At 44.4% G+C, this 27,784-nt stretch overlaps 2 protein-coding genes across 15 annotated transcripts in view; both read right to left on the reverse strand.

Moving 5' to 3' along the window:
* LOC112255105 (filamin-B) overlaps window positions 1-4,779 on the reverse strand; it is a 90,967-nt gene extending 86,188 nt beyond the window's left edge. The window contains exon 1 of one of the 2 annotated variants that reach the window (XM_042324946.1): window positions 4,330-4,779. In XM_042324946.1, the coding sequence (XP_042180880.1) occupies window positions 4,330-4,621 (292 nt within the window). In that variant the 5' untranslated portion in view covers window positions 4,622-4,779. The remainder of the gene's footprint in view (window positions 1-4,329) is intronic. The other variant, XM_042324947.1, reaches the window with a different exon arrangement.
* A 19,837-nt stretch (window positions 4,780-24,616) lies between these two features.
* slmapa (sarcolemma associated protein a) overlaps window positions 24,617-27,784 on the reverse strand; it is a 128,734-nt gene continuing 125,566 nt past the window's right edge. For all 13 annotated transcript variants that reach the window (XM_042324954.1, XM_042324951.1, XM_042324952.1 and 10 more), the window contains one exon: window positions 24,617-27,784. This exon is cut by the window's right edge and continues 1,399 nt beyond it. The gene's annotated coding sequence lies outside the window, so the exon portion shown is untranslated.

The raw sequence follows: 27,784 nt of genomic DNA on the forward strand, positions 1-27,784 counted from the left end.
AGTCAAGCTGAAATGAGTTATATTAGCAGTGGCCTTATCTACTGACCAAATAATGGAGGTTAACTAGCACGTCCGTGGAACAACCAGCCGTAAGTTAGCCATCTAGCTAGCGATCCTTTACAAGACTGAAGAGAGCTAGCTTGCTAGCTAGCGTTAGCATTCACCTGAAACAAAATGAGCACTGAATAGACAAATACATCACATTGTGTCAACTTTTTATTTTATTTTAAACAATAAATATTTAACACTTTTTATTTATTATTATTTATATTTTTTATATCGCTGCCAACCACTTCAGCACTTGGTCTGGATCTTTTGAAGGTTTATAAAACGAGATACCAGCATTTCCCCCTTTCTTGTTGTAGCAGCCGACAGCAGAGCATATAGAGCGCATTATGTAGCCTGACGGATGGGTTCCAAAATAGCAGCAACTTTTTGTTTTGTTTTATTGAAGCGGTCATCTATGACATCAGCTGCAAGGTTTGAATAGCTACATTTTTACTTTAACCTTTCATTTAAATAATCCACAAAAATCAGGGACTCCTACATCACTTAATAATCACGTTGGAGCTTGTGCTGCTTAACTCATGGTTTTCAGATCAAAAGCCAATAACAAACTATTAGGTAACCAGAGCATCAGCTTTGAAGTCTTCATCATGTTGCCAGGTTACCATCCCTCCATCCATCAACCACATGTTTCCTGGAGACCAAAGAGGAGTGATCTCAGGTCACACACACACCCTATAATAGGCGTTTCCATGGTGATGCATGTTATGTTTGACGTTCTAAACCAGTAAATGGGCTGGGTAAATACATTGTTTTCATACAGGGCTTTAAAAGATAAGGACCTAGTTGATATAATAAACACATGCTGTTCTTTCTCCTTGGCAGCTGAACCGCCACAGGTGTGAACCAACTTCGCCTTGCTGCGTGTGTGGGGGGAATCAAGCTAGTTTCCCTGCTGGTTTGGATTACTGATCGGACACCTGAAGAACACCTGATTACACACAAGACCAAGCATGTTTCTGATGTTGTTATAGCAAAGTGGATTTGATCCATTACGAAGGCACGAGAAAGACCCAGAACACTATGGTGAAACACCTGAAGTTAAGACGGAAGCTAAAACAGGGCCAAAACACCAAGAAAAAAATAAAAGGAATAGCATGACTGAAAACAGACCATGGAGAATAAATAAAATCACTTCTGGGAAAATTAGAACACACTAAACAAACATGAAGAGCGATCAAAACAGGTCGATGGATAAAACACTTTCCAGCTCTATAAACAAAGAAACAAGAGTAAAAACCCCCACACCATCATTTACAACTAAGCTGATAAAGACAGGAAAAACAAACCCGCCAATCCAAAATGGTGTGTGGTGTGGACAGTATCCTAAACAAAATAATATACCGACCACAAATCCTTAGCATTATCCACAGCGTCGGCATCTTCAACAATATTTAACCCCAATAAGACCGTGGAATCTGCGTTAGCGTCAACCTCAGGAACAACCTCTGCAGCATAAAAAACATCAAATGCCAGCATTCTCAGTGAAAACAATGTCCTGAGCAAACATCTCCTTGCCAATATACCACGTAGTCATCACAACTTAATGGACAAACAAAATCCTTGCATGCTTTGTTGATTCCAAAGAGGTGTTAGACTCAACTTGGCACAAGGGCCTGCTATACAACATGGCCTGAAAGAAATGTTGGGGGGGGGGATACAATATTAGAAACTATGTACATAAACTAACGTGCAGTTAAAATGGACAATACAGATGTCTTTCCTCAGTCATGGGGTGAGATGTAGCGTGAGCCCCACCCTCTTCAACATAAAAGGAGTACAAAACTATGAAGTTGAGCCCTGCTGTTTGCCTTCAGAGCGGCCTCAAGTCATCAGGGCGTGGACTCTACAAAATGTCCAACGCGTTCCACAGGGATGCTGGTCCACGTGGACTCTACAAAATGTCCAACGCGTTCCACAGGGATGCTGGTCCACGTGGACTCCAATGCTTCCCACAGTTGTCTCAAGTCGGTTGGATGTCTTTTGGGTGCTGGGCCATTATTGATATACAGCGTTGCAGTTCTTGACACAAACTGGTGCGTCTGGCACCGTACACCATATCCGTTCAAAGGCACTTGATCCCACAGGGCCCTCACCGACAGAGATGAACCTAGAGAAGAGTCCCCTCAGCCAGCTGGTTCTGAGACTCTGTTCACAAACAGACCCCTCACCGACAGAGATAAATTCACAAACCGATCCCCAGGACAACAAAAGTATTTATAAAGTCCTTCATACAGCATCAGTTGTGAAAGTGCTTCCACAGAAACTCATCCTGAAACCAAACAGCAAGATATACAGATATAGAAACCCAGTGGCTAGGAAATACTCCCTAGAAAGAAACCAGGCTCTGAGGGCTGTGCCGGGTGGAGGTTATAGGAGTACATGGCAATTATGGCCAGATCGTTCAAGATATTCACATGTTAAACAGCAGCATGAAATAATCAGTGGCTGTAGAAGGTGCAACAGGTCAGCACCTCAGGAGGAAACTGAGCTGCACTTTCTAACCTCTCGCCAAATGTAGGACCATATTAAAAGCCATTCATATGTAAACATTGATGAACTACCATATCTTTTTGGGTGAAACATTGCAGTGTGCCATCACACCAGCAAGAATTGTGACCAGGTTACATCTTCCTCTACCATTTGTACAAGACCAACCGTACTAGATGGCCAACATTAAACCTTGCCAATATTGATATAACATTGTACACATCTGCCAATCTAAAAACAGGTAGAAGGTGGTAACCAATTAAAAGACTGGAATTGCACCTTAAACACACTACAACAGAGAGGAAGAGGCGACGCGAGAGGGTTTTTAACTGTCCGAAATGTTGCATGGAAACAAGCCCACGAAGTGAGTTTGTATGCATGTCACGGTGTGGAACTTGGTCAAACAATTCAATGACTAACCTGTTACATGAGATTTACATGGTTATCAAATCACGCCAGGGTAAACCTACACGATACAGAGCCCTTATTTTAAGTGTTTCTGAAATCCCCTATTGGAAACATGAAGGGTGGGAAAATGATTGGAACCATTTCCCTGTTTGACAGCTAGGTTTAATGGGACACCACTGTGGGGATCTATAGTCATCACCCGTCCCAGGTCCTCAAACGAAAACCTTTTACAGGTGAGGTCACACCTGAGCGCACTTGACACAACGTGGACTTTAGTCTCAGGCCTGGTTCACATTACCCATAAGCACTCTTACATTCTGCTGCATGTCAATGGGAACGTCCACAACGAGGTGGAATCTCTCCTTTTGCCTTTTTCTGGGATAGCTAGCAACTTAACATTTACCCATTTGTATTAGTGAGTACTAGGTTAATAGGAATGTTAAATACACAATGGGTGTTAAGGCAATTATTACTGTTGCCTCCCTCTAAGTTTATGATGGTAATGATCATTAGGTGGTGGCTTGCTACAGAGGAATCTTTAACATAGCCAAGCTTTTACCTAGCTGCCCTGCAGGGCCAACGCGCTGTAAAAGTTGTAGAACATGTTAACACCCAAACCCATATATGTATCATGTCTTGAATGATAAGTTACATTTTGCAATCCTCTAAATATATTAGATCTCCGAAAAGAGACAGGCTCTCATCCATCTTGCATTACAAACACTTGTCCATTCAGTAGTGCGGTATGGTGTAATGAGATTTGTCCCGATGTACTGGGCATAATGCCGCGTTCAAAACATCTGGGAACTCGGAAAAGGAGCTCCAACTAACGTTTAGTTAAGACGGCACCGTCAGTCACTGGGACCGTGCTCCCATCCATGCAGGACATCCGACTGTTGAACATTTCAACCAGACGGATTCTCCTCACCTCAACACAACCATGCTACACACAAGAACTGCTGCTATCCGTCTTATGATTTCTAAATACGGCACAATTTACAAACCCTACCCCCCTAATCCCCTCTTCCCAAAACACGGAAATGTTGGACTTTTAAATCGTTCCTTCCATTGTACTTATTCATTATATTCTACTGAGACATTACCTTTATCACATTATTTCTTGTTACATTGTTATAGAAGGAACCTGCAAGTGAGCATTTCGTTGGACGGTGTGTACATGTGCATCCCGTACATACGACTGAAAACTTATCTAGCCCATCCTATTAGGATCAGCTAAATATATTTGATACAAATTGAGACAAAATGTAAATACAGAAGTGCCTAGGATATCATTCCAAACAACAAGTACTTCGATTGGCATCAGGTAGACGGGACCACGTGACATTAATTAAAACGGTAACTTACCTATGGAAACGAGTCGGATATTCTCCCGGTCCAAGAACTCCAGCGCCACGGACACGTTCTCGAGTTTCATCTGGCGGAAAGTAGGTCTAGCATGATACTTTCGGTACATCTTCTTCTGGCTCAGTACCTCCAGCAGGGCGATAAGTCGCAGCCCGTCGCTCAGGTCCAACTGTAAGTCGCCTATCCTCTTGTTTACACACTTTAAGTGCTCGTTGCACCAGCGCGTAAAAGTGTTTTGTTGGATTTTCTTCCATGGCGCGTCGTCTGCCAAGTCTTTCTCTGTAACCGGCATCTCGTTAACGGGTTTTTCCCCCCCGCTTTCTTTCTTAGATAGTTTGGAGTTGTAGTCTTGTGTTCCTGTCGCTGGCTCCGCTGCGTTTGAACTGTTCAGTGTCCTGCGGTCCAGAGTCTTCCACCGCTCTGTGGCCTTACGCCTGCGCACTGCACTTTATCCCTGTAACGACTTCAACTTCCGATGACGACACTTTCACTGTTTGGCTCCTCTTCCGGTCCTGCCCTAATTTATTACCTGTCATCTCACAGGTATAATCAACTGTCATACCTTTCAGGTGTGTAGGCTACTCCTTGTAGATAAACGACAGTTCTTGAAAACCTCTTTGAACACATCGTTCTCTTCCTCTTCTTGCTGCACTAAATTCCACAGATTCAATTTGGGTGGAATTTAAACATTTTGAGGTTCTGTACCTGATAAGGTGTTAATTTATCAGATTTATTACCAAATTAGTTCCACTGACATGATATCTAAACAAATCATCATTTTAAAGTGTTACTTTTGGACATAACCATTATGAATGGGCTCATGGATTTAAAGGGAGGTATAATATTTATTTATATTTTTTATATTAAACCTTTATTGAAACAGGGAGTCACATTGAGATTAGAAATATATTTTACAAGAGAGCAGTGAAAACAATAACAAAACACACATATTTAATAAAAGCAATCACATTCAACTACATAGCGGTCCTCAGTCAATGACATTGACTGCACAGGACCACACCTTATCGTACAAGTCCTCGTCCCCCCCGTCCTCCAAGTGTAGATGTGTCTCTATGGCAACCACAGTTTTGATTACTTTAGATTCTGTGGTGTTTCCGGTGTAACAGATCAATGCGTGATCTCTGGTGATTCACAGGGTGGTTCTATACACACACACAGGGTGGTTCTACACACACACACACACACACACACACACACACACACACACACACACACACACACACACACAAAGGGTGATTCACACACACACACACACAGGGTGATTCACACACACACACACACACACACACACACACACACACACACACACACACACACACACACACACACACACACACACACAGGGTGGTTCTACATTGCATCACAACTGCTTGCAGAGACACATTGCCACGCCTGCAGCCTAGCGAGTGACAGCTGTTGAGTTCAACTCTGTTTCACGAACCTACATTTATGTTGCGATGCCAAAAGGCTTTATGACAGATTCATGTTGATCGTCGAAGTGTTTATAGAGATAAAGACATGTTTCATCCCCCAGGCTTTACTTTACCAATCAAAGCTTCTGTGTGTGTGTAACACCACCAATTCTTCCCAACAGACATTCCTGGTGTGTGAGTGTATGTCAATGTACATTTCCTGTCCCTGTATACTTGTCTTTGTTCTCACAGTCCAGTGACATATAGTTTGGCTCCCTGAGATGTAAAGAGAACCTGCCAGAATGATGTGGTCACTATGACCCAAACCTGTTGTTCTCTGGGTCACCTCTACATGATGTGGTCACTATGACCCAAACCTGTTGTTCTCTGGGTCACCTCTACATGATGTGGTCACTACGACCCAAACCTGTTGTTCTCTGGGTCACCTCTACATGATGTGGTCACTATGACCCAAACCTGTTGTTCTCTGGGTCACCTCTACATGATGTGGTCACTACGACCCAAACCTGTTGTTCTCTGGGTCACCTCTACATGATGTGGTCACTATGACCCAAACCTGTTGTTCTCTGGGTCACCTCTACATGATGTGGTCACTATGACCCAAACCTGTTGTTCTCTGGGTCACCTCTACATGATGTGGTCACTATGACCCAAACCTGTTGTTCTCTGGGTCACCTCTACATGATGTGGTCACTATGACCCAAACCTGTTGTTCTCTGGGTCACCTCTACATGATGTGGTCACTATCTGTCTGAATGTCTGTTGTTCTCTGGGTCACCCTCAGTCTGTCTGTCCTTCTCCCTCCCCCTCAAACCTGTCTGTCCTTCTCTCCCCCCTCAGTCTGTCTGTCCGTTCTCTCCCCTGAGTCTGTCTGTCCTATCTCCCTCTCCCCTGTCTGTCTGTCTGTCTCCCTCCCCTCAGTCTGTCTGTTGGTCTCCCTCCCCCTCAAGTCTGTCTGTCCATCTCCCTCCCCCTCAGATGTCAGTCCATCTCCCTACCCTCAGTCTGTCTGTCCGTCTCCCTCCCCTCAGTCTGTCTGTCCGTCTCCCTCCCCCTCAGTCTGTCTGTCTGTCTCCCTCCCCTCAGTCTGTCTGTTCATCTCCCTCATGGCCCCCCTCAGTCTGTCTGTCCATCTCCCTCCCCTCAGTCAGTCAGTCCATCTCCCTCCCTCTCAGTCTGTCAGTCCGTCTCCCTCCCCCTCAGTCTGTCAGTCCGTCTCCCTCCCCCTCAGTCTGTCTGTCTCCCTCCCCTCTGTCTGTCCCCCCTCAGTCTGTCTGTCTCCCTCCCCCAGTCTGTCTGTCCGTCTCCCTCCCATTCAGTCTGTCTGTCCGTCTCCCTCCCCTTCAGTCTGTCAATCTGTCTCACTCCCCCTCAGTCTGTCTATTTGTCTGTCTGTCTCTTTTCTTTGTGTCTCTCTTTCTTCCTGTGTCTCTTTCTTCCTGTGTCTCTTTCTTCCTGTGTCTCTTTTCTTCCTGTGTCTCTTTCTTCCTGTGTCTCTTTCTTCCTGTGTCTCTTTCTTCCTGTGTCTCTTTCTTCCTGTGTCTCTTTCTTCCTCCCCTCTTTTCTTCCTGTGTCTCTCCCCTTCCTGTGTCTCTTTCTTCCTGTGTCTCTTTCTTCCTGTGTCTCTTTTCTTCCTGTGTCTCTTTCTTCCTGTGTCTCTTTCTTTGTGTGTCTCTTTCTTCCTGTGTCTCTTTCTTCCTGTGTCTCTTTCTTCCTGTGTCTCTTTCTTTGTGTGTCTCTTTCTGTCTCTGTCCCTCTTGTCTTTCTGACTCTCTCCATGTCTCAATGAACATGGCCATTTGTGCCCACATCAAAGACAATTCAGTGCATGACGCCTCTGTTCTGTGTCCCTCCAGGAGATCAGTCCCTCTCTCTCGTTTTCTCTCCGTCTGTCTAGACTCATCCTTCCCTGACTCACTCACCACAAGATAACAACGTCACTGTCTGTCTCACCTCAGGGCCTGATGACAAACTGACTGTCCTATCATTTAACAGTAATCACACTACACACATCATCAGCTCATCCACCTGCTTAGCTAAACCAGAGTAGACAGAGTGACTGCATGGCTAGTCTGGGTCACTCTGCTTCTCTTCCTGCTGTGTTCTGTAGTCCTGAGAGCAGCTTGAGCTATTCATTAAAGGCATGTCTGTGTCAGAAATGGCACCCTACTGCCATAGTCTGAAGTAGTGCCCTATATAGGGAAACGGGTGCCATTTCAGATTCACATTACTGCATAGGCTGTGAACATCCCCTTAGTTCTGCCAGTGGTGTCGTGTAACTTAAAGCTGGCTGAGGGAATCAGGATCACAGAGAGCTGGCTGAGGGAATCAGGATCACAGAGAGCTGGCTGAGGGAATCAGGATCACAGAGAGCTGGCTGAGGGAATCAGGATCACTGAGAGCTGGCTGAGGGAATCAGGATCACAGAGAGCTGGCTGAGGGAATCAGGATCACAGAGAGCTGGCTGAGGGAATCAGGATCACAGAGAGCTGGCTGAGGGAATCAGGATCACTGAGAGCTGGCTGAGGGAATCAGGATCACAGAGAGCTGGCTGAGGGAATCAGGATCACAGAGAGCTGGCTGAGGGAATCAGGATCACAGAGAGCTGGCTGAGGAAATCAGGATCACTGAGAGCTGGCTGAGGGAATCAGGATCACAGAGAGCTGGCTGAGGGAATCAGGATCACAGAGAGCTGGCTGAGGGAATCATCACAGAGAGCTGGCTGAGGAAATCAGGATCACTGAGAGCTGGCTGAGGGAATCAGGATCACAGAGAGCTGGCTGAGGGAATCAGGATCACAGAGAGCTGGCTGAGGGAATCAGATCACAGAGAGCTGGCTGAGGGAATCAGGATCACAGAGAGCTGGCTGAGGGAATCAGGATCACTGAGAGCTCTGAGGGAATCAGGATCACTGAGAGCTGGCTGAGGGAATCTCTTCACAGAGGGCTGGCTGAGGGAATCAGGATCACAGAGAGCTGGCTGAGGGAATCAGGATCACTGAGAGCTGGCTGAGGGAATCAGGATCACAGAGAGCTGGCTGAGGGAATCAGGATCACTGAGAGCTGGCTGAGGGAATCAGGATCACAGAGAGCTGGCTGAGGGAATCAGGATCACAGAGAGCTGGCTGAGGGAATCAGGATCACTGAGAGCTGGCTGAGGGAATCAGGATCACTGAGAGCTGGCTGAGGGAATTAGGATCACAGAGAGCTGGCTGAGGGAATCAGGATCACAGAGAGCTGGCTGAGGGAATCAGGATCACTGAGAGCTGGCTGAGGGAATCAGGATCACAGAGAGCTGGCTGAGGGAATCAGGATCACTGAGAGCTGGCTGAGGGAATCAGGATCACAGAGAGCTGGCTGAGGGAATCAGGATCACTGAGAGCTGGCTGAGGGAATCAGGATCACAGAGAGCTGGCTGAGGGAATCAGGATCACAGAGAGCTGGCTGAGGGAATCAGGATCACAGAGAGCTGGCTGAGGGAATCAGGATCACAGAGAGCAGGCTGAGGGAATCAGGATCACTGAGAGCTGGCTGAGGGAATCAGGATCACAGAGAGCTGGCTGAGGGAATCAGGATCACAGAGAGCTGGCTGAGGGAATCAGGATCACAGAGAGCTGGCTGAGGGAATCAGGATCACAGAGAGCTGGCTGAGGGAATCAGGATCACTGAGAGCTGGCTGAGGGAATCAGGATCACTGAGAGCTGGCTGAGGGAATCAGGATCACAGAGAGCTGGCTGAGGGAATCAGGATCACAGAGAGCTGGCTGAGGGAATCAGGATCACTGAGAGCTGGCTGAGGGAATCAGGATCACAGAGAGCTGGCTGAGGGAATCAGGATCACTGAGAGCTGGCTGAGGGAATCAGGATCACAGAGAGCTGGCTGAGGGAATCAGGATCACAGAGAGCTGGCTGAGGGAATCAGGATCACTGAGAGCTGGCTGAGGGAATCAGGATCACTGAGAGCTGGCTGAGGGAATCAGGATCACAGAGAGCTGGCTGAGGGAATCAGGATCACAGAGAGCTGGCTGAGGGAATCAGGATCACTGAGAGCTGGCTGAGGGAATCAGGATCACAGAGAGCTGGCTGAGGGAATCAGGATCACTGAGAGCTGGCTGAGGGAATCAGGATCACAGAGAGCTGGCTGAGGGAATCAGGATCACAGAGAGCTGGCTGAGGGAATCAGGATCACAGAGAGCTGGCTGAGGGAATCAGGATCACAGAGAGCTGGCTGAGGGAATCAGGATCACAGAGAGCAGGCTGAGGGAATCAGGATCACAGAAAGCTGGCTGAGGGAATCAGGATCACTGTGTTCCACAACAGCTACTGTGTTAAAACTGTAGTTGATGATTGTTAAGCATTTTCACTGAACACGTACACATATTTTGCAGATGTTATTCCAGGCGCAGTGAAATGCTGATGTTTATAGCTTTAGTAATATCTAACAATACATACAAATCCCCCAAAAATGTAGTAAGAAAAAAAATCTAGAAATATCAGAACAAGCAATGTCAGAACGCAGAATATATACAGTACCAGTCAAAAGTTTGGATACACCTACACATTCAATGGGTTTTCTTTATTTCTGTTATTTCCTACATTGTGTAATAATCGTGAAGACATCAACACTATGAAATAACACATATGGAGTCATGTAGTAACCAAAAAAGTGTTTAAAACATGTTTTATGTTTGAGATTCTTCCAAGTAGCCACTCTTTGTGCAAAGCTGTCATCAAGGCACTCTTGGCATTCTCTCAACCAGCTTCATGGGGTAGTCACCTGGAATGCATTGCAATTAACAGGTGTGACTTGTTAAAAGTTAATTTGTGGAATTTCTTTCCTTCTTAATGCGTTTGAGCCAATCAGTTGTGTTGTGACAAGGTAGGGATGGTATACAGAAGATAGTCCTATTTGGTAAAAGACCAAGTCCATATTATGTCAAGAACAGCTCAAATAAGCAAAGAGAAATGACAGTCCATCATCACTTTAAGACATGAAGGTCAGTCAATACAGAACATTTCAAGAACTTTTAAAGTTTCTTCAAGTGCAGTCGCAAAAACCATCAAGTGCTATGATTAAACTGGCTCTTATGAGGACCACCACAGGAAAGGAAGACCCAGAGTTACCTCTGCTGCAGAGTAGAGTTCATTTGAGTTACCAGCCTCTGAAATTGCAGCCCAAATAAATGCTTCACAGAGTTCAGTAACAGACACATCTCAACATCAACTGTTCAGAGGAGACTGTGTGAATCAGGTCTTCATGGTCGTATTGCTGCAAAGAAACCACTACTAAAGGACACCAATAATAAGAAGAGACTTGCTTGGGCAGAAACACAAGAAATGGACATTAGACTGGTGGAAATCTGTCCTTTGGTCTGATGAGTCCAAATTTTAGATTTTTGGTGCCAACCGCCGTGTCTTTGTGAGACACAGAGTAGGTGAACGGATGATCTCTGCATGTGTGGTTCCCACCATGAAGCATGGAGGAAGATGAAGCATGGAGGAAGAGGTGTAATGGTGTGGGGGTGCTTTACTGGTGACACTGTCTGTGTTTTATTTAGAATTCAAGGCATACTTAACCAGCATGGCTGCCACAGCATTATGCAGCGATACGCCATCCCATCTGGTTTGCGCTTAGTGGGACGATCATTTGTTTTTCAACAGGACAATGACCCAACAGACCTCCAGGCTGTCTAAGGGCGATTTGACCAAGAAGGAGAGTGATGGAGTGCTGCATCAGATGACCTGGCCTCCACAATCACCTGACCTCAACCCAATTGAGATGGTTTGGGATGAGTTGGACAGCAGAGTGAAGGAAAGGCAGACAAGTGCTCAGCATATGTGGGAACTCCTTCAAGACTGTTGGAAAAGCATTCCAGGTGAAGCTGGTTGAGAGAATGCCAAGAGTGTGCAAAGCTGTCAAAGGCAAAGGGTGGCTACTTTGAAGAATCTCAAATCTCATATTTTGATTTGTTTAACACTTTTTTTGGTTACTACATGATTCTGATTCAGAGGGGTTGGGTTAAATGCGGAAGACACATTTCAGTTAAATGCATTCAGTTGTACAACTGACTAGGTCTCCCCCTTTTCCATGTGTGTTATTTCATAGTTTTGAGGTCTTCACCATAATTCCACAATGTAGGAAATAGTACAAATAAAGAGAAACACTTGAATGAGTAGACATGTCCAAACTTTTGACTGGTACGATATATATACAGTGAGCACCATAATTCAACGGACAGTTAACATTTTTTTTGTTATTTTGGTTCTGTACTCTAGCACTTTGAGTTTGCAAGAATACAATGACAATGAGGGTTGAAGTGCAGACTGTCAGCTTTAATTTGAGGGTATTTTCATACATATCGGATGAACCGTTTAGAAATGTATAGTCACCCCATTTTCGGGCATCAAAAAACATTGGACGGTTTATCAATGTAGAATAAAGTAATCATTGTTAATATTTGGTCGCATATCTTTTGCATGCAATGACTGCTTGAAGTCTGCGATGCATCGACATCACCAGACGCTGGGTATCTTCCCTGGCGATGCTCTGCCAGGCCTGTAACATCACCAGACGCTTCCCTGGCGATGCTCTGCCAGGCCTGTAACATCACCAGACGCTGGGTATCTTCCCCATGGTGATGCTCTGCCAGGCCTGTAACATCACCAGACGCTGGGTATCTTCCATGGTGATGCTTTGCCAGGCCTGTAACATCACCAGATGCTGGGTATCTTCCCTGGCGATGCTTTGCCAGGCCTGTAACATCCCCAGACGCTGGGTATCTTCCCTGGCGATGCTCTGCCAGGCCTGTAACATCACCAGACGCTTCCCTGGCGATGCTCTGCCAGGCCTGTAACATCACCAGATGCTGGGTATCTTCCCTGGTGATGCTCTGCCAGGCCTGTAACATCACCAGACGCTTCCCTGGCGATGCTCTGCCAGGCCTGTAACATCACCAGACGCTTCCCTGGTGATGCTCTGCCAGGCCTGTAACATCACCAGACGCTTCCATGGTGATGCTCTGCCAGGCCTGTAACATCACCAGACGCTTCCCTGGTGATGCTCTACCAGGCCTGTAACATCACCAGACGCTGGCTATCTTCCCTGGTGATGCTCTGCCAGGCCTGTAACATCACCAGACGCTTCCCTGGTGATGCTCTGCCAGGCCTGTAACATCACCAGACGCTTCCCTGGTGATGCTCTGCCAGGCCTGTAACATCACCAGACGCTGGGTATCTTCCCTGGTGATGCTCTGCCAGGCCTGTAACATCACCAGACGCTGGGTATCTTCCCTGGTGATGCTCTGCCAGGCCTGTAACATCACCAGACGCTGGGTATCTTCCCTGGCGATGCTCTGCCAGGCCTGTAACATCACCAGACGCTGGGTATCGTCCCTGGCGATGCTCTGCCAGGCCTGTAACATCACCAGACGCTGGGTATCTTCCCTGGCGATGCTCTGCCAGGCCTGTAACATCACCAGACGCTGGGTATCTTCCATGGTGATGCTTTGCCAGGCCTGTAACATCACCAGACGCTGGGTATCTTCCTTGGTGATGCTCTGCCAGGCCTGTAACATCACCAGACGCTGGGTATCTTCCCTGTACTGCAGTACTGGGACAGTGAAAACGTTGATGATGTTTTGGTTCTGCACTCCAGGATTTGAAACGATACAATGACTATGAGGTCACAGTGCAGACAAATCAGCTTTAATTTGAGGGTATTTTAATCCACATCAGGTGAACCGTGGAGAAATTACAGCACTTTTTTTGTTCATCCATTTTAAGTGATCAAAAGTATTGGGGCAATATTCACTTGTGGTATTAAAGCACAGAGCACCTACTGATTAAGACTCTCTTGAGACTCTACACACTCGTTGGCTGCATTTGCTGTTTGTTTTGGGTTGTTGATGATATTGTGCCCAGTAGAAATGAATGATAAATAATATATAGTGTCATTTTGGAAGTCACTTTTATTGTAAATAGAAATGATATTCCTTAATTCGTAAGGCTCTCCAGAGGGTAGTGAGGTCTGCACAACGCATCACCGGGGCAAACTACCTGCCCTCCAGGACACCTACACCACCCGATGCTACAGGAAGGCCATAAAGATCATCAAGGACATCAACCACCCGAGCCACTGCCTGTTCACCCCGCTGCCATCCAGAAGGCGAGGTCAGTACAGGTGCATCAAAGCTGGGACCGAGAGACTGAAAAACAGCTTCTATCTCAAGGCCATCAGACTGTTAAACAGCCACCACTAACATTGAGTGGCTACTGCCAACACACTGTCAATGACACTGACTCTACTCCAGCCACTTTAATCATGGGAATCGATGGGAAATGATGTAAATATATCACTAGCCACTTTAAACAATGCTACCTTATATAATGTTACTTACCCTACATTGTTCATCTCATATGCATACGTTGATACTGTACTCTATATCATCGACTGCATCCTTATGTAATACATGTATCACTAGCCACTTTAACTATGCCACTTGGTTTACATACTTATCTCATATGTATATACTGTACTCGATATCATCTACTGTATCTTGCCTATGCTGCTCTGTACCATCACTCATTCATATATCCTTATGTACATATTCTTTATCCCCTTACACTGTGTATGACAGTAGTTTTTTTTGGAATTGTTAGTTAGATTACTTGCTCGTTATTACTGCATTGTCGGAACTAGAAGCACAAGCATTTCGCTACACTCGCATTAACATCTGCTAACCATGTGTATGTGACAAATAAAATTTGATTTGATTTGATTTGATTTAAACACTAATACATTACATGTGGATGCTACCATGATTTAGGAGAATCCTGAATGAAGCGTGTATAATGATGAGTGAGAAAGTTATTTGTGTGTCTATCATACCCTACCAAAAAATGCTAACCTCCCCTGTTATTGTAATGGTGAGAGGTTAGCATGTCTTGGGGGAATGATATAAAATGCTAACCTCCCCTGTTATTGTAATGGTGAGTTTAGCATGTCTTGTGGTTATGATATAAAATGCTAACCTACCCTGTTATTGTACTGGTGAGGTTAGCATGTCTTGGGGGTATGATATAAAATGCTAACCTCCCCTGTTATTGTAATGGTGAGAGGATAGCATGTCTTGTGGGTATGATATAAAATGCTAACCTCCCCTGTTATTGTAATGGTGAGAGGTTAGCATGTCTATAGACAGTAGTTATATAGGATGGTGAGTATATACAGTATAGACAGTATATGAATAGAAAAGGTGTGGACAGCAGTAGTTATATAGGATGACCTAGAATACAGTATATACATATGAAGTGGACAGCAGTAGTTATATAGGATGAACTAGAATACAGTATATACATATGAAGTGGACAGCAGGATGAACCATGACTAGAATACAGTATATTCATATGAAGTGGACAGCAGTAGTTATATAGGATGAACCATGACTAGAATACAGTATATACATATGAAGTGGTCAGCAGTAGTTATATAGGATGAACCTTGACTAGAATACAGTATATACACATATGAAGTGGACAGCAGTAGTTATATAGGATGAACTAGAATACAGTATATACATATGAAGTGGACAACAGGATGAACCATGACTAGAATACAGTATATACATATGAAGTGGACAGCAGTAGTTATATAGGATGAACTAGAATACAGTATATACATATGAAGTGGACAGCAGTAGTTATATAGGATGAACTAGAATACAGTATATACATATGAAGTGGACAGCAGTAGTTATATAGGATGAACTAGGACTAGAATACAGTATTTACATATGAAGAGGACAACAGTAGTTATATAGGATGAACTAGAATACAGTATATACATATGAAGTGGACAGCAGTAGTTATATAGGATGAACTAGTACATATGACTAGGGGTAAAACAGTATGTAAACATTGAAGTGTCCTGTATACACAGCAGCTAGGTGTTTTCACCACTTGGTCCCTTTCAGACAATTCTTGTGAACTCAGTGTGGTTCCCTTAATTTTTGTTGTGCAATGTGCACTCCACATGAACTCTGACCCCTCAAAAGAGCCCCAGAAGTGAACGGAACTGAGACATTTCGAGAGATGGGTTCAGTTCGATTCGCTTGAAGTTTGGGGTCCGGTTCCCTTTTTTAAGTCAATGTGAACACAAAGCTCCCCAGGTTCACTTGACAATATTCCTGCACCTCACACTAGACTACTGACACACTGTCTCCCCTGATATAACCCCTCACACTAGACTACTGACATAACCCCTCACACTAGACTACTGACACACTGTCTCCCCTGATATAACCCCTCACACTAGACTACTGACATAACCCCTCACACTAGACTACTGACACAACCCCTCACACTAGACTACTGACACAACCCCTCACACTAGACTACTGATATAACCCCTCACACTAGACTACTGACACAACCCCTCACACTAGACTACTGATATAACCCCTCACACTAGACTACTGACATAACCCCTCACACTAGACTACTGACATAACCCCTCACACTAGACTACTGACATAACCCCTCACACTAGACTACTGACATAACACTAGACTACACCCCTTAGACTACTGACATAACCCCTCACACTAGACTACTGAAACACTGTCTCCCCTGATATAACCCCTCACACTAGACTACTGTTATAACCCCTCACACTAGACTACTGATATAACCCCTCCCACTAGACTACTGACATAACCCCTCACATTAGACTACTGACATAACCCCTCACACTAGACTACTGAAACACTGTCTCCCCTGATATAAACCCTCACACTAGACTACTGACACACTGTCTCCCTGATATAACCCCTCACACTAGACTACTGACATAACCCCTCACACTAGACTACTGTTATAACCCTCACACTAGACTACTGACATAACACCTCACACTAGACTACTGACATAACCCCTCACACTAGACTACTGACACAACCCCTCACACTAGACTACTGATATAACCCCTCACACTAGACTACTGACATAACCCCTCACACTAGACTACTGACATAACCCCTCACACTAGACTACTGACATAACACCTCACACTAGACTACTGACTATAACCCCTCACACTAGACTACTGACATAACCCCTCACACTAGACTACTGACATAACCCCTCACACTAGACTACTGACATAACACCTCACACTAGACTACTGACATAACCCCTCACACTAGACTACTGACACAACCCCTCACACTAGACTACTGATATAACCCCTCACACTAGACTACTGACATAACCCCTCACACTAGACTACTGATATAACCCCTCCCACTAGACTACTGACACAGCCCCTCACACTAGACTACTGTAACATTGTCTCCCCTGACATAACCCCTCACACTAGACTACTGACACAACCCCTCACACTAGACTACTGACATAACCCCTCACACTAGACTACTGACACAACCCCTCACACTAGACTACTGAAACACTGTCTCCGCTGATATAACCCCTCACACTAGACTACTGTTATAACCCCTCACACTAGACTACTGATATAACCCCTCACACTAGACTACTGACACAACCCCTCACACTAGACTACTGATATAACCCCTCACACTAGACTACTGATATAACCCCTCACACTAGACTACTGATATAACCCCTCACACTAGACTACTGACACACTGTCACACCCTGATATAACCCCTCACACTAGACTACTGACACAACCCCTCACACTAGACTACTGACACAACCCCTCACACTAGACTACTGACACAACCCCTCACACTAGACGACTGACATAACCCCTCACACTAGACTACTGATATAATCCCTCACACTAGACTACTGACATACAGTGGGGCAAAAAAGTATTTAGTCAGCCACCAATTGGGCAAGTTCTCCCACTTAAAAAGATGAGAGAGGCCTGTAATTTTCATCATAGGTACACTTCAACTATGACAGACAAAATGAGAAAAAAAATCCAGAAAATCACATTGTATGATTTTTAATGAATTTATTTGCAAATTATGGTGGAAAATAGGTATTTGGTCAATAACAAAAGTTTATCTCAATACTTTGTTATATACCCTTTGTTGGCAATGACAGAGGTCAAACGTTTTCTGTAAGTCTTCCACACACTGTTGCTGGTATTTTGGCCCATTCCTCCATGCAGATCTCCTCTAGAGCAGTGATGTTTTGGGGCTGTTGCTGGGCAACACGGACTTTCAACCCCCTCCAAAGATTTTCCATGATTTTTTATTAATTTATTTGCAAATTATGGTGGAAAATAAGTATTTGGTCACCTACAAACAAGCAACTACTGATATAACTACTGAGGAGGACTGAGATCGGTTCTTTACAGGAGGACTGGGATCAGTTCTTTACAGGAGGACTGGGATCAGTTCTTTACAGGAGGACTGGGATCGGTTCTTTACAGGAGGACTGGGATCAGTTCTTTACAGGAGGACTGGGATCGGTTCTTTACAGGAGGACTGGGATCGGTTCTTTACAGGAGGACTGGGATCGGTTCTTTGCAGGAGGACTGGGATCGGTTCTTTAAAAGAGGACTGGGATCGGTTCTTTAAAAGAGGACTGAGCGGTTCTTTAAAAGAGGACTGAGCGGTTATTTAAAAGGACTGATCGGTTCTTTAAAAGAAGGACTGAGCGGTTCTTTAAAAGAGGACTGAGCGGTTCTTTAAAAGAGGACTGAGCGGTTCTTTAAAAGAAGGACTGAGATCGGTTCTTTAAAAGAAGGACTGAGCGGTTCTTTAAAAGAGGACTGAGCGGTTCTTTAAAAGAGGACTGAGCGGTTCTTTAAAAGAGGTAGAGTACCATTGATGGTTGACCTTATAATTGCCTCTGTGACTATAGGAGGGGTTACATTAAATGGATCCCATTTCACAGACTCATACCAAAATAAGAGGCGGGGCAGTTGCGTTGTTGTTTTTCGAACCCCAGACTGTAGCTTTAAGGGAGGTGTGTCTGGAATTCTGGAGGCCGCAGGGCATTGATATCGCTACAGGGCAGACTGAGGGCGGTGACGGAGAACTTCCTGTTGGATCCACTCAGTAGTCAGGAACAGACAGCTCATCAGTAGTGACAGTGAGCAGGGTTTGCACTTAGTTTTTTTCCTTCTATTGATTCTATTGTGCCAGGCAAGCTCAATCAAGAATTATTTCAGCTCAATCAAATAATATTTCAGATACTATTTGAACCGAGGTCTGCCTGAAGGGAATGAGGGCGATTGAGCTCATGGAGATGTTAGCGATATCAGAATTTTAAATGTGTGTCTGTATGGCTAAGGGCGTTGATATGGCTACAGGGCTGACTCGGAGGGCGGTGACAGTGTACTTCCTGTCTTCTCCCCTGCTGGCCAGGATCCAGTGGGTCTCGAGTGGTCAGCTCAGACAGACAGCTCATCTTAACATCACTACACCTCTCGTTAATTAACCCAGCAATCAGCCTCTCTCATGTTGTTCATTAAAGGGAGCCACATTGATTCTTACATGGCTCTGTGTGGCATATCAGTTGAATTGCGTCATGGGAAACCTCTTTTATGATCCTCATTTTGAATACAAGACATGACTGTCCTCAAAGACGACTTCTGTAATGAGTCGCACTATCAACCAACAGCAGTGTTTCCTCAGAGGGAAGCCAGACAGGCCTGGGATCACGGTCCTGGGGCAGACAACACTACAGACCCCCCCGAGACAACACTACAGACAGACCCCTCTAGACAACACTACAGACAGACCCCTCTAGACCTCTAGACAACACTACAGACCCTCTAGACAACACTACAGACCCCTCTAGACAACACTACAGACCCCCCGAGACAACCCCCCGAGACAACACTACAGACCCCCCGAGACAACACTACAGACAGACCCCTCTAGACAACACTACAGACAACACTACAGACCCCGAGACAACCCCCCGAGACAACACTACAGACAGACCCCTCTAGACAACACTAGACAGACCCCTCTAGACAACACTACAGACAGACCCCTCTAGACAACACACTAGACAGACCCCTCTAGACAACACTACAGACCCCTCTAGACAGACCCCCGAGACAACACTACAGACCCCTCTAGACAACACTACAGACAGACCCCTCTAGACAACACTAGACAGACCCCTCTAGACAACACAGACAGACCCCCCGAGACAACACTACAGACAGACCCCCGAGACAACACTACAGACAGACCCCTCTAGACAACACTACAGAGACCCCCCGAGACAACACTACAGACAGACCCCTCTAGACAACACTAGACAGACCCCTCTAGACAACACTAGACAGACCCCTCTAGACAACACTACAGACAGACCCCTCTAGACAACACTACAGACAGACCCCTCTAGACAACACTACAGACAGGCCCCTCTAGACAACACTACAGACAGGCCCCTCTAGACAACACTACAGACAGACCCCAGACAACACTACAGACAGACCCCTCTAGACAACACTACAGACCCCTCTAGACAACACTACCCCTCTAGACAACACTACAGACAGACCCCTCTAGACAACACTAGACAGACCCCTCTAGACAACACTACAGACAGACCCCTCTAGACAACACTACAGACAGACCCCTCTAGACAACACTAGACAGACCCCTCTAGACAACACTACAGACAGACCCTCTAGACAACACTACAGACAGACCCCTCTAGACAACACTACAGACAGACCCCTCTAGACAACACTACAGACAGACCCCTCTAGACAACACTACAGACAGACCCCTCTAGACAACACTACAGACAGGCCCCTCTAGACAACACTACAGACAGACCCCTCTAGACAACACTCCAGACAGACCCCTCTAGACAACACTACAGACAGACCCCTCTAGACAACACTAGACAGACCAGACAGACCCCTCTAGACAACACTACAGACAGACCCCTCTAGACAACACAACACAGACAGACCCCTCTAGACAACACTACAGACAGACCCCTCTAGACAACACTACAGACAGACCCCTCTAGACAACACTACAGACAGACCCCTCTAGACAACACTAGACAGACACCCTCTAGACAGACACTACAGACAACACAGAGACCCCCTCTAGACAACACTACAGACAGACCCCTCTAGACAACACTACAGACAGACCCCTCTAGACAACACTACAGACAGACCCCTCTAGACAACACTACAGACAGACCCCTCTAGACAACACTACAGACAGACAGACAGACCCCTCTAGACAACACTACAGACAGACCCCTCTAGACAACACTACAGACAGACCCCTCTAGACAACACTACAGACAGACCCCTCTAGACAACACTAGACAGACCCCTCTAGACAACACTACAGACAGACCCCTCTAGACAACACTACAGACAGACCCCTCTAGACAACACTACAGACAGACCCCTCTAGACCCTCTAGACAACACTACAGACAGACCCCTCTAGACAACACTAGACAACACAGACAGACAGACCCCTCTAGACAACAGACTAGACAACACAGACAGACCCCTCTAGACAACACTAGACAGACCCCTCAGACAGAGACCCCTCTAGACAACACTAGAGACCCCTCTAGACAACACTACAGACAGACCCCTCTAGACAACACTAGACAGACAGACCCCTCTAGACAACACTACAGACAGACCCCTCTAGACCACACTAGACAGACAGACCCCCTCTAGACAACACTACAGACCCCTCTAGACAACACTACAGACAGACCCTCTAGACAACACTACAGACAGACACAACACTACAGACAGACCCCTCTAGACAACACTACAGACAGACCCCTCTAGACAACACTACAGACAGACCCCTCTAGACAACACTACAGACTAGAGACCCCTCTAGACAACACTACAGACAGGCCCCTCTAGACAACACTACAGACAGACAACACTACAGACAGACCCCTCTAGACAACACTACAGACAGACCCTAGACAACACTACAGACAGACCCTTTTAGACAACACTAGACAGACCCCTCTAGACAACACTACAGACAGACCCTTTTAGACAACACTACAGACCCCTCTAGACAACACTACAGACAGACCCTTTTAGACAACACTACAGACAGGCCCTTTTGGTTCTATCGAGATTAGTGAATGACAGACAGTAGGCTACAGTTAGCATCATTCACTAAGAACAGCATTGATCCAGAACAATACCGGTATTTTGAGTTCTGGAAGTGGACATTAGGAGTCAGGGGTCAAAACCCAGAAGGCTGCTATTGTTGGCAGACCTGATCCATGTGTGTTCATCTTTCATGTCTATTCGTTGTTACTCACACTAACCTGAGGTCAGAGGGCAGTTAAAAAGCCACGTTGTAAATCTGGACGGAACACGAGGCAGCAACGAGCTGGATTCATGCTGTAAAAATGATTAAGTAATACTTTTAAAAAACTTTTAAAAACTATCGGTAATAAACTATTTATTAAATCATAACTCCCACATTTCTAAACCATTTACTCGTCATTAAAGTACTTTTGAGGTTCCTAAGCTAAAATGAGCGCTATTTAACACTGACCTAACTAACCCTAAATGCTGTGCATTAAAATAAGAACTTTAAAATAAAAAGTGTAACCGAAGATAAAAACACATGACTATATGAGTCACAATGACAGACAAGTCCAAAACACATGACTATATGAGTCACAATGACAGACAAGTCAAAAACACATGACTATATGAGTCACAATGACAGACAAGTCAAAAACACATGACTATATGAGTCACAATGACAGACATGTAAAACAAAGTTGTCACAATGAAACAAGACAAAACACATGACTATATGAGTTTCAATGTACAGACAAGTCAAAAACACATGACTATAAGTCACAATGACAGACAAAAAAAACACATGAACAGTCAATGACAGACAAGTCAAAAACACATGACTATATGAGTCACAATGACAGACAAGACAAAAAACATGACTATATGAGTCACAATGACAGACAAGTCAAAAACACATGACTATATGAGTCACAATGACAGACAAGTCAAAAACACATGACTATATGAGTCACAATGACAGACAAGTCAAAAACACATGACTATATGAGTCACAATGACAGACAAGACAAAAACACATGACTATATGAGTCACAATGACAGACAAGTCAAAAACACATGACTATATGAGTCACAATGACAGACAAGACAAAAACACATGACTATATGAGTCACAATGACAGACAAGACAAAACACATGACTATATGAGTCACAATGACAGACAAGACAAAACACATGACTATATGAGTCACAATGACAGACAAGTCAAAAACACATGACTATATGAGTCACAATGACAGACAAGACAAAAACACATGACTATATGAGTCACAATGACAGACATGTAGGAAAGTAAAGTTGTTTTATGAAACTCATGCACAACACGCTACTGCAAATACTTTCATGTACTCCGTAAACTCTAGTATAACGTTCAATTTCTTTACAAAATAGAATTTGAACATCTTAAGGATTGGACCCTTTTTTCTCTCTCAATTTCCGCCTAAAATGACATACCCAAATCTGACTTCCTGTAGCTCAGGACCTACAATGACATACCCAAATCTAACTGCCTGTAGCTCAGGACCTACAATGACATACCCAAATCTAACTGCCTGTAGCTCAGGACCTACAATGACATACCCAAATCTAACTGCCTGTAGCTCAGGACCTACAATGACATACCCAAATCTAACTGCCTGTAGCTCAGGACCTACAATGACATACCCAAATCTAACTGCCTGTAGCTCAGGACCTACAATGACATACCCAAATCTGACTTTTATTTTATTAAACAAAACTATGCTATATTTTTTTATCCCTGGGACCCTCAGGATGACAAATCAGAGCCAGATTACTGAATGCAAGAACATTATTTACCGTCAGAGGGGAACGTATCAAACCAGTTGCTGTGATAAAATGTGTTGTGCACTCTCCTCAAACAATGGCATGGTATTATTTCACTGTAATAGCTACTGTATATTGAACAGTGCAGTTAGATAAACAAGAATTGAATCTTTCTGCCCATATCAGATATGTCTATGTCCTGGGAAATGTTCTTGTTACTTACAACCTTATGCTAATCACATTAGCTTACGTTAGCTCAACTGTCACACGGGGGGGGGGCGGGGGGGTTAAACAATTTGTTAATTGTAAAAAAACAAAATACATTTAAATTTTCAGATAAAACTTTGTTGAGAACACGGTGTGTGCCACTGGCTTGGATTCACGAGAGCGACTGAATGATTCTTTAATCATTCTTTTTCAGGAGTAAATCCAAAACCGTTGGAATATTAAATATGACAAACGATTTTCTTTTAACAAAATGTTTGAATAAATTGTACAAATAATTCAGTATATGATTCAGTAACAATTGTATAGATATTCTGACCTTCCCTGTGTTGGTTGTATAAACTTCAGTACTTTACCAAACTATACTCCGTTTGTACTCTTCGGTAACTCTTTAAGTAGTCTAATAAAACTAGTGATAAAATGATTTGATGCAAATTATTTTCAGATGGCCAAAATTACTGGATTCCTGTTTGTCGGCCAGGAAGTACAAGAATTAAGCTGAATAAAAACATGCATTCTGAGACTTTAATCAGTTTGATCATGGAACATCTAAATATATGAAAACTAGATGTTAATTAAGTGACAGAATTTTTTTTTTTAAACTGCAAAGTGGGTGGTGTACATTTTTTATGTACCAATTGATTTTTAGCCAAAAGTTACGACTGAAATAAACCCAAATAACAAAAAGCCACAAATGACTGATTAAACCCACCCATCCTATAGAAAATCAGCTCAAGCAGCAGGTTGGATGATGTGACCAATATCACTTAGTATCAACTTTTATTTTGTGTTCTCGAGAATGCATATTTACACAAACACACAGTGAACCACAAAAAAAAAGCAGTCACACATTTTGTTGTTTTGGCTCAAACTCCAGCACACTTTGAAAAGATACAATGACTGAGGTCAAAGTGTAGACTGTCAGCTTTAATTTGTGGGTATTTTCATTTAATTCAGATTAACAGAAATGACTTCACTTTTTGGACGTGGTCCCCTAAAAGGGGGGAATAAAAGTATTGGGACAATCTCACTTGTGTGTAATAACGCAGTCAGAAGGTAGTAATTGGTCCCATATTCCTAGCAGGCAACGACGACATCAAGCTGGTGATGCTACATAGTGGATGGATGAATTTGCGGTTCGTTGAGAGGTTAGCATGTCTTGGGGCTGTATTTGTGCCTCAACATTTCTCTCATTCAGAATTCATTCAGGATTATCCTAAATCATGGTAGCGTCCACATGAATGTATTAGTATGGATTAAGAAATTATATTCCTAATTACAATAAAAGTGAATCCAATGACACAACACATTATTTACCATTCATTTCTATCAGGCACAAAATAAATCAGGAACACAACCAAAACAAACAGCAAATGCATCCAATGAGTGTGTAGAGTCACAAGCTTGATGTAATCAGTATCTGCTATGAATATGGGACCAAACACTAAAGTTGACTACTTTAATACACAGTGAAATTTTCCCAATACTTTTGGTCCCCTAAAATGAGGGATATGTACAAAAACTGCTGTAACTTCTAAACGGTTCACCCGATATGGATGAAAATACCTTCATATTAAAGCTCACAGTCTGCACTTTGACCTCGTAGTCATTGTATCATTTAAAATCTAAAGTGCCGGAGCACAGAACCAAAACAACAAAAAGTGTTCCACTGCTTTTGGAGCTCACTGTGTATCCAAAACACATACTGTGGGTGACATGAGACTGCATTCTTATTTGACACATTCTAGCGATAAACAGCACATTTGGAAAGCGTGGAAAAAGGGAATTGTTATTGTGTCCTTCAGATGATGATCGATGCGAGGCCTTGTGATGTGAAACACAGTCACTGTGTGATGTGTGAGTAACACGGTTGTAGTTCAAGGTGTCCCGCTGGCTGGCTGGACTGATTTTAACCTCCTTCCTGGTGTCTCCTGTATGGTCCAGTCCTGTGCTCAGGTGGTGGTGTCACAGGATAGGGTTTAAATCGGGGGCATTGACATGTACTGACACAGTGAAATAGGATGAATAGCTGCTTTGCAAAGCCAGTAAACTCTGTATGATCCTGGTATAGCCACACTGAATCGGGGAGCTTAATGGTGATGCCAGCATTCTGTCTGTTTTAACCAGACTAGGCATCAAACACACACAAAAGTAAATCCTTAAACTTTAATTATTTCTTCATGTTGATTGTTTCCCTGATTCACATTGATCCAGTCTCAAAACACAACACCCAGGTTAACCTCTGACCTTTCAACCTCTTCATAAACCACACTGGACTGGTAGTGAACATCACTGTGCTTAGTGGTAGGATAACAAATAATGCCAAACCAACCAGTCTGACATGTTCATAGCTTTCTGCTCCAGATTCAGTCTGGAGGTGAGAGACGGGGAACTCCATGTCACAGACAGGTAAGGCAGCAGATTCATCCTCAGGTGACTTTGGAGTAGTGATCTGTGGTACAGAGGTCTTTCTGGCTGGCTGGGAATACAACCATTAACATACTGGTATGGGACTAGAACCCATAAAGTACAGAGAACAGTCTGGGGACTAGAACCCAAAACATACTGTGCGCTTGGGCCCATAAAGTAGAGAGGGCCTAGAACCATCGACATGGACAGGGTTTGGGACTAGAACCCATAAAATACAGAGGGACTAGAACCATAGACATGGGCTGGGTCTGGGACTAGAACCATAGACATGGGCAGGGTCTGGGACTAGAACCATAGACATGGGCAGGGTCTGGGACTAGAACCATAGACATGGGCAGGGTCTGGGACTAGAACCATAGACATGGGCAGGGTTTGGGACAAAAACCATAGACATGGGCAGGGTTTGGGCTAGAACCTATAAAATACAGAGGGACTAGAACCATATGGGCAGGGTCTGGGACTAGAACCATAGACGTGGGCAGGGTTTGGGACTAGAACCCATAAAATACAGAGGGACTAGAACCATATGGGCAGGGTCTGGGACTAGAACCATAGTCATGGGCAGGGTTTGGGACTAGAACCCATAAAATACAGAGGGACTAGAACCATATGGGCAGGGTCTGGGACTAGAACCATAGACATGGGTAAACATGAGGGCACATCCTTTTCAAATCAGGTGAGGCACCACATTTTACTCTTAACACCACTTTGGATATAGTTTGATAAAAGTTTTAGATCGATTTGTCAAATTGTACAAAACAAAATGTCTGTCCTTCACATCGGAGTGCTGCTGCAGGCTCTTTGCGTGTCTTCACCAATCAGATTCACGGAAATCGCAGGAAGTGCAGGCCAGGCACAAAGCTCAAGGTGTGCTTTCCACTTTCCTCCAGTATTTATTTAGCAAGCATGATAACACATCACTCTCGACAGACACAAGCAACAAAAAACAAAAAACAAAACACTTCCATAAATGTAGTAGCCTAAACACCAGCGATCTGACATTAGCGATCTCAGTCTGATCAACTGTTGGTTACGGACAGCTGCAGTCTAGCCTACTGTGCCCAGTCCCTCTGGCCAGGGTAGATGATGCAGTAACATTCTGTATTTATAGCCCGTTTGGTTTCTGAGAACATGTGAATGGGATCAAATTGGGTTTACATTCAAACTTGGGCTGACTAGGCTACCTAGACTGGAATGAATCAATATAAACAAAAGCTGACAAGACTGAGGTACATTTTCATTACGCTTACAGTTGCATAGGGAAAGACCACACGATGCAAACCTGCATATAGCAAGCTCAGCCCTATGTGAGTTTTATCGTCCAATCATGTTACCTTCTCTGTGTACACAGTAGGAACCTCCCCCCTTCTTTAAAATATAATTCATACGAACAACTACAAGGTTGCTACAGTTTGACAGATTTTCATACTCCCAAGGCCAGGAGTTGTTCTTCAACCCATTTGACCCGATGGAAAAACTCTG

This window comes from Oncorhynchus tshawytscha, linkage group LG07 (genome assembly GCF_018296145.1).
Source record: "Oncorhynchus tshawytscha isolate Ot180627B linkage group LG07, Otsh_v2.0, whole genome shotgun sequence".
NCBI lineage: Eukaryota > Metazoa > Chordata > Actinopteri > Salmoniformes > Salmonidae > Oncorhynchus > Oncorhynchus tshawytscha.